The 14,573-nt window shown below is 39.4% G+C and overlaps 1 protein-coding gene across 1 annotated transcript in view; it reads left to right on the top strand.

Annotated features, from left to right (window-relative positions):
* kcnh8 (potassium voltage-gated channel, subfamily H (eag-related), member 8) overlaps positions 1-14,573 on the top strand; it is a 167,551-nt gene that overhangs the window by 138,194 nt on the left and 14,784 nt on the right. The window contains exon 15 of the mRNA XM_049476012.1: positions 846-925. Coding sequence (XP_049331969.1) covers positions 846-925 — 80 coding nt within the window. The remainder of the gene's footprint in view (positions 1-845; positions 926-14,573) is intronic.

Raw genomic sequence — 14,573 nt, 5'->3', positions numbered from 1 at the left:
GGGAGCTGTTAACTTGCAGTTTCTGAGGCTGGTCCTGATAAGTGCCAGTTTCATCATTATGATGTTTTTGAGGTTTTTTGTGGTGACTGCACTTGAGGATAATTTCAAAGTTCTTGTAATTCTTCTTTTTGGATTGACTGATCTTAGTTGAGTAGTTGTAGCTTCTCATAATCTGGATTCGAACATTACTCAAATATTCACTATTCACTGTATACCTGTAACTCTACCTCTTCACTACTTTACTTTAACTGATGCTCTCAAACACTTTATTAAGAGACAAGAAATTCAAGTAATTAACTCTTGATGAGTTCAGCACAGCTGTTAACTGAAAGCCTGAATTCCAGGTGACTCTACCTCATAAAGCTGACTGAGAAAATCCAGCAGAGATGTTCAAAACTGATCATCTAAGCAAGAGTAAAATATAAAACATTTTGCACTAATTAATTCCATATGTTTTTGCTCATAGTTTGGATGACTTTAGTATTAACCTACAATGCAGAACATTTTAAAATAATGAAAAACACTCAATTGAAGCTGTGTCTAAACTTTTGACTGGTAGTGTATATTGATGGTTTCTCCATTTGTTTTTTATTTGAAGTGTCTTCAGGTATAAATAAAGCACATTTCTTGGTGTTAATGTAAAAAGGTGTCTAAAAATAGGTGAAAATGCACGATTATGATGTAACATGTACCCCAAAGTAAGATACTGCACTTAAGCACATCTATGTTATCTCTCAGTACTAACTAACAATATGACTGATAATTAATGACTAATAACAGGTTTATTAATACTTTATACAACATTTATAAAGTGCATTTAATTTCTATATTCCCCACTTTCTCAGAAATCCTACAGATCAGCACTGCAGAGCTCGCAGCTAAAGCTGAAGAGACCAGAGGACAGTTACGACACCTGGACCAAGAGGTACTGTACATCCCAATACTTCTCTGCTCACCTGTACAGCTGTGTTTATCATGTTTAATCACTTTTAATCATCATTTTACTTTAGTTTGGTGTTCGATTCTACTCAGCGCAGAGCTCTTTCGGTCGGGTGAGGTGTGATGTGTGTGTATATATATTAGTGCATCAAAAAAATATATATATATCATTGAAAAGTTACTTTATTTCAGTAAATCAGTTCAAAATGTAAAACTCATATATTATATAGATGTATTACACACAGAGTGATCTATTTTAAGCGTTTATTTCTTATTATTGTTTTTGATTTTGGCTTACAGCCAATGAAAACCCAAAAATCAGTGTCTCAGAAAATTAGAATATTATATAAATAAGACCAATTGGTACTTTTGGCAGTGTGGGCAGTGTGCCAAGTCCTGCTGGAAAATGAAATCTGCATCCTCAGAGTTTAAAATACTTCTGTAGAAGTTGAAGTATCAACTCAATCTTTTTACTCTTTAAGTAAAAGAGTAAAAGTACTGGTTTTAAAACTGGTTTTAAAGTATTAAAGTAAAATTAATGTAAGGAAAAACAATTAAGCCATTAAGTGTGGGCAGTGTTCCAAGTCCTGCTGGAAAATGAAATACGCATCTTCATAAAAGTTGTCAGCAGAAGGAGATGCAGATTTCATTTTCCAGCAGTATTTGGCACACTTACAGCACTGTCAAAAGTACTAATTGGTACTAAAAGTGAAGTATAGCTTTTAGGAAAATGTGTTTTTTTTTTTGGGGGGGGGGGGGGGGGGGACTATAGAGACTCTGTGGGTGTGGCCTAAGCTTTTGTCCTTAATGGCTTTATTTTGTCCCCTTACATTACTTTTACTTTTTTATACTTTTAGTAGTTTTAAACCAGTGCAATTACTTAAAGAGTAAAATCTTCTACAGACGTCTTTTAAACACTAGTATCTATACTTCTACCTACCTAATCACGAGCAGTATTGTGCAGTTCCTACCTGTACTGAGGGATTTACACTTGGCAACACCTGAGCAATACCTGAGCAACCACCTAAGACAACATATCAACCAATAAGCAACAATAAATACACTATAGAAAAGAAACCACCTGAGATACTTTACTGGGATAGTATAGCAATCACTTATACACCATAGCCACCACCTACGATACCACAGCAACAATCTAGCACTAGCACTAACCACTTAGCAACACTATGGCTAAATATAATGTGTGTAGAAACAGATAGATGGTTATAATGTAATGCTGGTATGTGATGCAGTGTACAGTATAGGTTTGTGTGTCCTTCACTGTGTCAGTAATGAGTTAACCATGAAGTTCAGGTGAGCTCCTGGAGCCGAGATGCTCACTAACCATATGGCCGGCCCCGGTGAGGGAGCGGGCGAGTGAACGAGGGAGGCAGAGGGTATTTTTCAAGCGCTGGAGGACATTAAACTTGTTATAGCTGTGGAAAGTGGAGCTGGCCCCATGTTGGTCTCAGAGAACGTTCTACAATGCCCTTGAACCTTCTGTTACTGTGGGTTCCTCACTGTGGTTTCTCATCAGCACATCCATCTAACGTCAGGATGAGATATATTATAGAGCTCCATACCCTACAGCCTTCTACGTGGATAAAACCAATAACCCTACATAAACATAGACAGCATTAAATCTGTTAAAACTGAAGCCACCGCAGGTCTGGCGCCTCTGCTGGCTGGTTGCAGTATAATGTGTAGATCTGTATAGCTATGCCCTTCCCATCTTTTTTCAATGGCAAAACAGCCCCAACTATATTCCATTTCCATTATTTATTTCTCCTATAAATGGTTCTTCCATCTAAATTCTTTTAAAATCAAACGAGTGCTGGATGCTAATTTACACAGATTTATCTCCTGAAATCTGTTTATTTGGGTGAATAAAGCGCTTGAATCTTTTTTTAACACAGTAAACATGCAGACTACAGACCAACATGCTTGCCTCTGAATAGCGGAGGAGCTAGTGCTGTGGTTAGCTGCTAACGCTAATACTGCTCCAGCCTTGGTGCTGGAGAAACTTCACTAAAAACTCCTGTATAACTCTGTACTTCAACATAGTGGCTTCACTGCTCCCTAATACCTGATTGGTAAAATTCACACGTAAGAAGCATTGGATTATAAAGTGCCCTTTTGATTTTGGGCTAAATTAAAGAATTTTAAGTGCACCTTATAGTGTGAAAAATACTAAGTGCTGCTAGATTAACACGATGTTGAAAACATTGGAAATCTAAGCTTACTGCAAATACACAAAGTGCTTCAGGAGATAAATCTGTGTAGATTAACATCCAGCGCGCGTTTGACTTTGAAATAATTTCTTTTAAGAATTATAGTTTTGTTCACTTAACCCCCAGTGACAAGAACTGCTGAATTAGAAGGAAAAAATGGCGACATCCTTGTTCCTTTCTAGTGTTACTTAAAATGTGCCTTATAATCCGGTGCACCTTATGTATGAACATAGACCAGAGAATAGGCTTTCGTTGAAAGTGCTCCTTATAATATGATGCGCCGTAAAATATGACATTTTCTTTTAGTGATCACAAGTGCATGCTGATCCCTCATAGCACTTGTGGGTTATACTGGAGTGTAGTAGCTTCGTTTCATCTCAGTGATCAGCAGAGTAAACAGAGCTGAGCTCCGGTTCTGTAAACTGATGTAAGTTTGGATGTAAATGTAAACGGATTGGGATTAAAGTACATGAACTGCACTTTTGGGATTGTTGGGATATTACACTTAAATCTGCTCTACTGCTGGTCCTTTAGTCTGAGACACAAATCTTGGTCTCGGGATTACTCTGCAGTCTCTGGTTGCAAATTTGGCAACAATGACTCTCTGACTCAATGCCTACAGAAGAATCAGATGAGGAACAGAGTTCTGAAGATGATTAATCAGGAAGTTGCTGTAGTGATGCTGTAAGTTAAAGGAGATCTCCGGTGTAAAATGGACTTTTGTTGTAGTAAAACATGATAGAAAAAGTTCTTATCTTTGATGAATAGCACACCTCCACTCTCCCACAGCGTTCAGAGATCCAGAAATGCTAACAGTTTGTCTAAACACCCTTTAGGCTGATAGATAGATAGATAGATAGATAGATAGATAGATAGATAGATAGATAGATAGATAGATAGATAGATAGATAGATAGATAGATAGATAGATAGATAGATAGATAGATAGATACGAGGCATTAATAACTTAAAAATTGCAGAAGAAGGCTATTAAAACCTCGGTTTACATCCCATAACACTAGCTTGAGCTCCGAGTGCCGCCATCACTGTACTGAAAATTATATAGACAAAGGAGGCAGGCTATGCGGAGTCTATGTATATATATATGTCTGCGTTATTTTCAGTTCAGTATTAGCGGCACACAGAGCTAAAGTTAGCATTATGGGATGTAAACAGTGTTTTTTAATAAGCTTCTTCTGCACCCTTCAGACTGGGTGATATGGGGCATAATTTACCCTGATAAATCACTTTTCACACCGTTATTCAGCTCAAAGTAGCTCCACACCTCCTTGGTAGAAACTGGAGAGCCCTGACATTTAAAATGAGACATTAAAAAGTGCACAAGAAGCTTATTAAAAACCTCTGTTTACATAACGCTAGCTTCAGCTCAGAGCGCCACCATCGCTGTACTGATAATGGCATAGACATATATATATATATATATATATATATATATATATATATATATATATAGACTCCGCATAGCCTGCCTCCTTTGTCTATATCGTTATCAGTACAGTAATGGTGGCACTCTGAGCTGAAGCTAGCGTTATAAGATGTAAACAGTGTTTTTTAATACGCTTCTTCTGCACTTTTTAAGTTATTAATGGCTCGTTTTAAATGTCAGGGCTCTCCGGATTCTAGCAAGGAGGTGTGGAGCTACTTTGAGCTGGATAACGATGTAAAAAGTGATTTATCAGGGTAAATTATGCCCTGTGTCTCCCAGTCTGAAGGGTGTTTGGACAAACTGTTAAAATTTCTGGATCTCTGAACGCTGTGGGAGAACGGAGGTGTGCTATTCACCAAAGGTAAGAAATTTTATCATGTTTTACTACAACAAAAGTCCATTTTACACCAGAGTTCTCCTTTAAGTAATGATTGCGTGTGCTGAGATAGAGGATGACCCACTGTTTGACTGTCAGATGGCTGCATTGACATTAGACTTCTCACAGGTGGCTCTGCAATAGGGCATCTTCCTGTAGAGACCCCTGCTCTCTCTCTCTCTCTCTCTATTATTCTGTCTCTCTCTCTGTCTGTCTCTCTCTCTCTCTGCAGCTCTGACAGGCTGTATCTCAGCAGGGTTTGGTGTAATCCGTGTTTGGTCCGGTCGGCTCTGAGGTGTAGGACAGCGTTCCCGGTGGCCCTTCCTGTCTGAAGCTGTGTTGAAATACCTGCTGCCGCCTCCGATGGCATTTACGGATCATTAACCAATTAGACTCATTATTTGTTATTAGCGCTTTTTGGCAGGACTCCCCCTCGCCTCGGCCAAATCCGTGCTCACCTGAGTGGAGATCATCTGCCGTGTTGTGGATCATCACGAGAGCTGTCTTCCTCTCACAGCGACCCGCTGTGGACCGAGCTCTGACTCCGGGCTGAGTCATATCTGACTACATAATTAGATCCTCCGGCTTATTTCTGAACCGCTCTATTGTACACAGTGTTTCAGAACACCGAAGGCTGTGTACAGAGGCAAGGTTACACTCAATTATATATGAATTTAGTGCTATTAATATTAATGTGTGAGATAAAAATGCACACGGTGTAATAATATGAAAACTTCAACAGTTTCTTCTGGTTTCTGGTGAGGATTATAAACACCTTGCCCAAGAGCCTAATAGTGGTAGTTTGCCAAAGTTGGGTATCAAACCCACAACTCTGTCATCTATAACTCAGTCTGCTCTATCTGCAGAGCCATCACTGACTGATAAAACTATTATTTTTTATTTCAAAAAGTAGAATACTTTTATTTGTGCAGAAATATGGATAAAATCTGTGTGTTGAGGAGTCTGACTGCCTGGTGGAAGAAGCTGTTGCAGAGTCTGGTAGTGGAGGCTCTGCGTGTTAAGGAGTCTAAATGCCTGGAGGAATAAGCTGTTGCAAAGTCTGGTAGTGGAGGCTCTGTCTGTTGAGGAGTCTGACTGCCTGGTGGAATAAGCTGTTGCAGAGTCTGGTAGTGGAGGCTCTGTGTGTTGAGGAGGCAGACTGTCTGGTGGAAGGAGCTGATGCAGAGTCTGGTAGTGGAGGCTCTGTCTGTGTGTTGAGGAGTCTGACTGCCTGGTGGAATAAGCTGTTGCAGAGTCTGGTAGTGGAGGCTCTGTGTGTTGAGGAGTCTGACTGTCTGGTGGAAGAAGCTGTTGCAGAGTCTGGTAGTGGAGGCTCTGTGTGTTGAGGAGTCAGACTGCCTGGTGGAAGAAGCTGATGCAGATTCTGGTAGTTGAGGCTCTTTGTGTTGAGGAGTCTGACTGCCTGGTGGAAGAAGATGTTGCAGAGTCTGGTAGTGGAGGCTCTGTGTGTTGAGGAGTCTAACTGCCTGGTGGAAGAAGCTGATGCAGAGTCTGGTAGTGGAGGCTCTGTGAGTTAGTTGAGGAATCTGACTGCCTGGTGGAAGAAGCTGATGCAGATTCTGGTAGTTGAGGCTCTTTGTGTTGAGGAGTCTGACTGCCTGGTGGAAGAAGATGTTGCAGAGTCTGGTAGTGGAGGCTCTGTGTGTGGAGGAGTCTAACTGCCTGGTGGAAGAAGCTGATGCAGAGTCTGGTAGTGGAGGCTCTGTGTGTTGAGGAGTCTGACTGCCTGGTGTAAGAAGATGTTGCAGAGTCTGGTAGTGGAGGCTCTGTGTGTTGAGGAGTCTAACTGCCTGGTGGAAGAAGCTGATGCAGAGTCTGGTAGTGGCGGCTTTGTGTGTTGATGAGTCTGACTGCCTGGTGGAAGAAGCTGTTGCAGAGTCTGGTAGTGGAGGCTCTGTGTGTGGAGGAGTCTAACTGCCTGGTGGAAGAAGCTGATGCAGAGTCTGGTAGTGGAGGCTCTGTGTGTTGAGGAGTCTAACTGCCTGGTGGAGGAAGCTGATGCAGAGTCTGGTAGTTGAGGCTCTGTGTGTTGAGGAGTCTGACTGCCTGGTGGAAGAAGCTGATGCAGAGTCTGGTAGTGGAGGCTCTGCAGGTTGAGGAGTCTGACTGCCTGGTGGAAGAAGCTGATGCAGAGTCTGGTAGTGGAGGCTATGTGTGTTGAGGAGTCTGACTGCCTGGTGGAAGAAGCTGTTGCAGAGTCTGGTAGTGGAGGCTTGGAGGTTCCAGTATTTTCTGCCAGACGGCATCAGAGTGAAGAGACGGAGTGGGTGGGTTCGTCCACAATTCTGGTGGCTTTGCGGATGCAGAGTGTGGTGTAGATGTTGGTGATGGAGGGAAGAGAGACTTTACAGTCATGAGTCAGCAGAGTGAACAGCAGTGGACTGAGCACACAGCCCTGGGGGGTGCCGGTGCTCAGTATGGCGGTGTTGGAGGTGTTGTTTCCAATCCTGACTGATTGTGATTGTGGTCTTTCAGTCAGGAAGTCCCAAACCCAGTTACAGAGGGAGGAGTTCAGGCCCAGCAAGCTCAGTTTTCCGATCAGTTGCTGAGGGATGAGGGTGTTGAATGCCGAACTGAAGTCGATGAACAGCATTCGGACATAGCAGTCTTTGTAGTCCATGTGGGTGAGAGCCAGATGAAGCGCAGTTGAGACGGCATTGTCTGTTGATCGGTTTGGACGATACGCAAACTATATGAGCGATAAGCACTTTATGATGATGGGAGTAAGTGCAATGGGACGGTAGTCATTGAGGCACAAAGTAAGCATCCCTAATAAACTGCCAAATTATTGTATCAGCATAACGGACAAACCCTTCTGGGTTCTGACCCAAAAATACCTCAGTACTGCTATAAAAACAATGAACAATGATGCTCCATCTGGAACAGGTAGATGATTTTTTTTAAAAAGACCTTCAGCAGCTGATGGAGAGATGGAGACAGATGGGAAGGAGGACAGGGACGACCCTCTGCCTCCACCAGCTTCTCTCATTCTGTTGCTTTGGGATAACAGTTAAGCATTATGTCTTTGTTACAATTTTTCCACAAAAACTATGGAGAACATAACACATGGCTATCCTAAGTCAATGAGACAGCAGAGTATGAGTAAGAAAGGAGGAGAACAGGCAGTAAATAGCGGTACAAAAATCTGATTTCATTTTAGGGCGTTTTCACACCAGCACTATTTGGTCCGGTTAAAACGAACTCTGGTCCGTTTGTAACTTTAGTGCGGTTCGATTGAGCAGGTGTGAAAACAGTAATCACACTCGGGTGCGGATCAAAAGAACCGGACCGAGACCAGCTGGAGGAGGTGGTCTCGGTCCGTTACCAAACTCTGGAGCGATTTGCTTGTGGTGAGAACGTGATCCGGTCTCAATCGGATCCAGCCATTAAATATAAGCCATTTATTTGAGCTAAACTGCTGATAAAGCAAGCACAGTCTAAACTGATATATTAGCCAGATAACGCTAATTACCACAGCTGTGAACAAACTCTGTGTCCATGCACGCGCCGTCTGCGCTGCATTCACTGCTCACAGCCGCGTGACTCTGTTTATTATGTATAAATCTGCGCTGCATGCAGAAACACTGTGTTTGAAAGTGCAGCGTTTCAGCGTTCAGTGTTAAAGCACAGATATTTGCGCTGGAACACAAAATCTTCTCGCTGTATTTACTTTTTTCGTATATTTAGATTTAATGTACTCCTGTGTCAGACAGCTCTGACCAATCAGAGGACACAGGCTGCTCGCGTGGTTTGTTGATGCGCATTTTGGTGTGTTTACATTTATGCCTATGTAAAACCAGACCAAACAGAGCGAGAAAACGCTCCAAGTAAACGAACTCATTAACTGATTCGGACCAGAGAAACAAACTACAGGTGTGAAAACGCCCTTAGCTTCACACCACTCAACACATACAACAAACCACGGCAGTATTAACATTATTTACATATGCTGTATGAAACAAAGAAAGTACCACTCTGGGAAATGCAAACTATGGGCGGTGCTAAAGAAAAGAACACAACAAAGCATAACAATATTAAACTACCTGAAGCCAAATTAAGTACGAAAAGAATATAAAGAAAAAACTCCCTAACTAATAACCTAAATACAAGGGCTAGCACCCGCCCTCTTACCTAGGGACCTATACAAACAATTCCTACGTGATGTAAAAATGTACATGTGCACCTATCTTACCTGTTTGCATACCCAGGTGGTACAGCCAAGACAGTGAGTTGTCTTTTAGCCCAAAAAGAAAGAGAGAGAGAGAGAGAGAGAGAGAGAGAGAGAGAGAGAGAGAGAGAAAGTGCCTTAACGTAACAGTCTTATTTCAGCATTTCGTACAAAGATTTTATTCTTTCAGCACTACGCTACACAGTGAGGAACAGTCATGTATCCACTGTTGACTGAAGTTTATTCTCTTACAAAGAGATGAACAGTCTATAATTAGTGCTTGGAGGAGAAACTCTTGTTGATAAGCTTGTTGGAGGTCAGACGTTTCTCATAGTTGGTTCCTGGTTTGATGGCTTCAAGGATGATGCTTAGCAACGCAACGTCTGACATCCTTCCATAAATTTTCTATGGGATCAAGATAAGGAGACTGGCTCAGCTACTTCAAGATCTTAATATGCTTTTTCTTAAGCCGCTCCTTCGTTGCCTTGGTCGTATGTTTTGGGTCATTGTCATGCTGGAAGACCCATCCACAACTGAACCCATCTTCAGTGTTGTGGCTGAGAATCTAAAGATTCTATGATAGATGGCCCCATTTTTTCATTAGATCTTCAATGCTGTGAAATCTTTTTGTACCATTAACAAAGAAACAGACCCAAAGCAGAATGTTTCCACCTCTGTGTTGTTTTTCTTGGAATATTTATTAATTATAAACAAAATCTTATAATATCCGCTCTGTTTTTTCCCCAAAAATAATTTAAAACAATACTAATTTACCAAAAACAAAACTAAACAAAAACTAAACTGAACAAAAACATCAAATCCTTCTCAAACAACAGTATAAAGAAAAATAAAGAATACATGATAAATTGGATAGAAAAAACGTTTTTACTTTATTATAAACATCTCAGCTTGTTTGTAAGGATTTCTGATTTAGATCTTAATTAGCTGAGTATAAAAGAGTGTTTTCACGTTTTCACTCCTGTAGTTGTGAAAGTTTCTATGATCTGGATCAGTTGATGAGTTTGTTTATTTGGAGCTTCAGTTTCTCCCTCTGTTTGATTTGGTTTGTTTTCACACAGGCATAAAAACCTAAATGCTCCAAATTGATGCTTGCATCAATAGACCATGCAAGCACATCCTCTCCTCTGATTGGTCAGAGCTGTCTGGTGCGGAAGCGAGAAAGCGAGAAATATAGTGAGAAGATTCTGTGTTTCAGTGTGTATATCTGTATATCTGTGCAGTGTGAAGCTGATTTAACACAGAACACTGAAAATTGCTGCTAAGCCTTTAATCACAGTGTTTTTTTTTAATGGGACGTGCAGCGTATAGTAGTGCAGATGTGAGCAGTGGACGCTGCACATACCGCGCTCTTAGTGTGTAAACAGCATGGAGCAGCAGCAGAGATGGTGTTTGGTAATAGCAGTATATTATCTGGCTAATTTATAAGATTAAACCAGGGGTGTCCACTTTTTTTGTTGGGGGCCAGAAGGAGAAATATATTTGAAGTCAAGGGCCACAGACTCTGTAATAAAACAAATAATGAAATATACCACTTTAAATAATATATTTTCCTGATTACTTTCATTTACACACCATTTTACTTGATTTACTATCTTTATCTATCTTTGACAGTGTTGTGTAAACTAAGATTTTTCAAATTGATGTTTAATTTCATGATGTCTCTTAATATTAAACTCCTTAATTACGCCAACTTTTAGACTCTTTGGCCCGTTTTTATGCACTTGAAATGTGCACTCTCTCCGCTTTTAGACTCTTTGGCCCGTTTTTATGCACTTGAAATGTGCACTCTCTCCGCTTTTAGACTCTTTGGCCCGTTTTTCTGCGCTAGAAATGCGCACTCTCTCCGCTTTTAGACTCTTTGGCCCGTTTTTCTGCGCTAGAAATGCGCACTCTCTCCGCTTTTAGACTCTTTGGCCCGTTTTTCTGCGCTAGAAATGTGCACTCTCTCCGCTTTTAGACTCTTTGGCCCGTTTTTCTGTGCTAGAAATGCGCACTCTCTCCGCTTTTAGACTCTTTGGCCCGTTTTTCTGCGCTAGAAATGCGCACTCTCTCCTCTTTTAGACTCCTTGGCCCGTTTTTCTGCGCTAGAAATGTGCACCCTCTCTTCTTTTAGACTCTTTGGCCCGTTTCTGACACCTAGCGTTCTAACTTTGAATCTCACATTATAAAAACCTGCTTAACAGCGGGCCAACTTTCATTTTATTTATAAAATACCTCCGTAGTTTGGACACCCCTGGATTAAACTGTGTCTTATTAGCAGTTTAGCTCAATTTAAAAGAAATATATTTGTATAAAAATATACTGTATAAAAATCTGTATTGGGTGGAAGTTGGGGTCAAACTTGGTGTCGTAATTAGTTTGCATTTAAAAAATAATAAATCGTTACTTATTCCAAATTAATAGCGTGTGAAATATCTTGATTTTATACTGTCTGCAATCAAACAAAAGCCAGAATAAAGATATATTCCATACTCTCCTAACTTTTCTGATTTAGGATTGTATCGCCTGCCTTTGGAAATGATTTATAAAACATGTTAGTCTCTGGCAGAGCGTCTGATTTCTTTATACGTCTCACAGCACAAGTTTTAAACACATCCGGAGATCAAAATTCAAAATATATTCATGGAAAATGCTGCCGAGCCACTAAAGAGCGGAAAGCTTCACTCAGCAGTGGCTGAGCCGTGATTTAAGGGCTCAGAAAATGAGGATGGGTTTAGAATTGGTCAATTATATATCAGCAAGTAGCACAGGCCATTACACAGCAGAAGCAGAACCGACTCAAAACACTCGGCCACCCAAACGCTTTAATACTGTAGCCATTATATCAGACTGTTCATCTACTGTACTGAGAAAAGAGCATTTAACCACTGAAACACTATAACTGACTATTATACAGCTATACATTAATAATAATAATAATGTATAAACAAGTGTAGAAATATATAAAAAGCAAATAAAAGAGAAAAATATGATAGTGAAACTAATAATAATATTAAAGTAGGTTTAACATATATGGAATATTTGTGAATAAGTACAATACCAGTCAAAAATTAGACACACGTTCTTATATAATGTTTTTTTTTCCTATATTCCTATTTTTTTTATATATTTTCCTATATTATAAATGAATAGTGAAGTGATCTATTAGATTATGAAGGAACACATTAGGAATCATGTAGTAACTTAAAAACAGTGTTAAACAAACCAAAATACAAAATACTCTGTGAAGAAGCTTTTAGATGCACATAATTTAGCTCAATTAAAAAGAAGTATATTAAATAAAAATATACTGTATAAAAAATCTGTATTGGGTGGAAGTTGGGGTCAAACTTGGTGTCGTAATTAGTTTGCATTTTAAAAATAATAAAGCATTACTTATTCCAAATTAATAGCGTGTGAAATATATTGATTTTATACTGTCTGCAATCAAACAAAAGCCAGAATAAAGATATATTCCATACTCTCCTAACTTTTCTGGTTTAGGATTGTATCATTTGCCTTTGGAGATGATTTATAAAACATGTGATCATTCTTATCTGGGGAGCTGTTTGTTAACTTGTAGTTTCTGAGGCTGGAAACTCTGATGAACTTATCCTGTACAACAGAGGAAACTCTCGCTCTTTCTTTCCTGGGGCGGAGTCCTAATGAGTGCCAGTTCCATCATTCTAATGTTTTTGATGGTCTTCAAAGTTCTTGAAATGTTTCGGATTGACTGACCTTATTTTTTTCTTACTTAGTTAAGTAGTTCTCACAACAAAAAATAATAATCATAATAAAATATAGGATGTCTATTATAATACATGCAGGGTCTGAAAGGGTTAATCTGGAAACATAACTAATTATTATATTATACTAACTTAAAATTACTAACGCACACATTTTTGATTTCTTTGAAGCACAAAGTAAATGCAGTTTCATTTATTGATAAAAGAAAGTGCTGCTTACTGCCAAGTTCAGAATATTGTTGTGATTAGTACAATAATTGAGTAAATATATATATTTTTCCAATCTAACACTGATTATTTTATTCAATCTCATAACCTGGATTAGATCATTACTCAAATATTCACTATTCACTGTATACCTGTAACTCTACCTCTTCACTACTTTACTTTAACTGATGCTCTCAAACACTTTATTAAGAGACAAGAAATTCAAGTAATTAACTCTTGATGAGTTCAGCACAGCTGTTAACTGAAAGACTGAATTCCAGGTGACTCTACCTCATAAAACAGCAGAGATGTTCATAACTGATCATCTAAACAAGAGAATCTAAAATATAAAACATTTTGGTATATTTTAAACACTTTTTTAGTTTAATAAATAGTTTCATATGTTTTTCTTCATAGTTTAGATGAGTTTAGTATTAATCTACAATGCAGATGTCATATCTGGCGCTGACACAGCAACACCAGGAAGCCAATCACCTGAATATTGAACACACCTGCTCTCACCCAAAAAATACACCCTCATTGACGGATTTATTCTTGTACGAAGCGTTATCTCATTGCCTGTGTTAGCTCTCTCGTTTTTGACCTTGTTTTGTATATACTGACCCTGATTCTTATCTGCCCTCTGATACTGCCCTTCTGATACTGACCTTCGGATTGTTTATTGTTTCTGGTATGTTTAACCCTTATTGCTTCTGTTTACTGCTTTGTCGCATTGTGACAAAATTTAATTTTTTTAACACTTAGCAAGCCACTGTTTAATGACCTTATATCACGATTTGATAGATATTCTGTTAGACATTCAGAAACATATGAATGTGCTAACCTACATTAAGAGCTTATTAAAATAATATTAAAGTCAATTCTAAAATGTGCGTAAATTTGCTCAGCTTCTGTCTGGTTCTGGTTAATATTCTTTCTGCAGAATTCTGAACGAGCTGCAGTTTCTCTATTGAAGATTAAACACTTCATCCAACTTTCAGCTCTTTGTGTTTCTGTATAGCCACCATTAATCCTCCCAGACTTCTCCCTGAACTATAATCAGTATGGAATCTGATACCATCTGTAGAAGACAGATGCTCTCCAGTTTTAGATAAACAGTTATTAAATAGTTTTTATTGTCTGCGGTTCATGCTGTGCTCTTGAATAGGTGAAACAGTATTAATCCAGTGAGGAAAAACTCACTTTTCCCTCCATTATTTTAGTTTTGTTTGGTTTGAAAGTAGTGGTATCCTTAATGATAAGCTCCAATAAATCCTGTTGAAGCGTAGAACCAGGGCCGGATTAAAAGAATGGGCTGAAAGGGCTGCCACTCCCGGGCCTCGCCACTAGGGGGGCCTCCGGTCGCTGAATGTCAAATGACAAAAATTCATTAAAAAAAACGAAAATTACAAGCAATAAAAAAGGAAAGAGCGACAGAA

This window comes from Astyanax mexicanus, chromosome 3 (assembly GCF_023375975.1).
Source record: "Astyanax mexicanus isolate ESR-SI-001 chromosome 3, AstMex3_surface, whole genome shotgun sequence".
Lineage (NCBI taxonomy): Eukaryota > Metazoa > Chordata > Actinopteri > Characiformes > Acestrorhamphidae > Astyanax > Astyanax mexicanus.
Note: the sequence above shows the minus strand (reverse complement) of the source record. Positions and strands in the feature narration are given on the sequence as shown.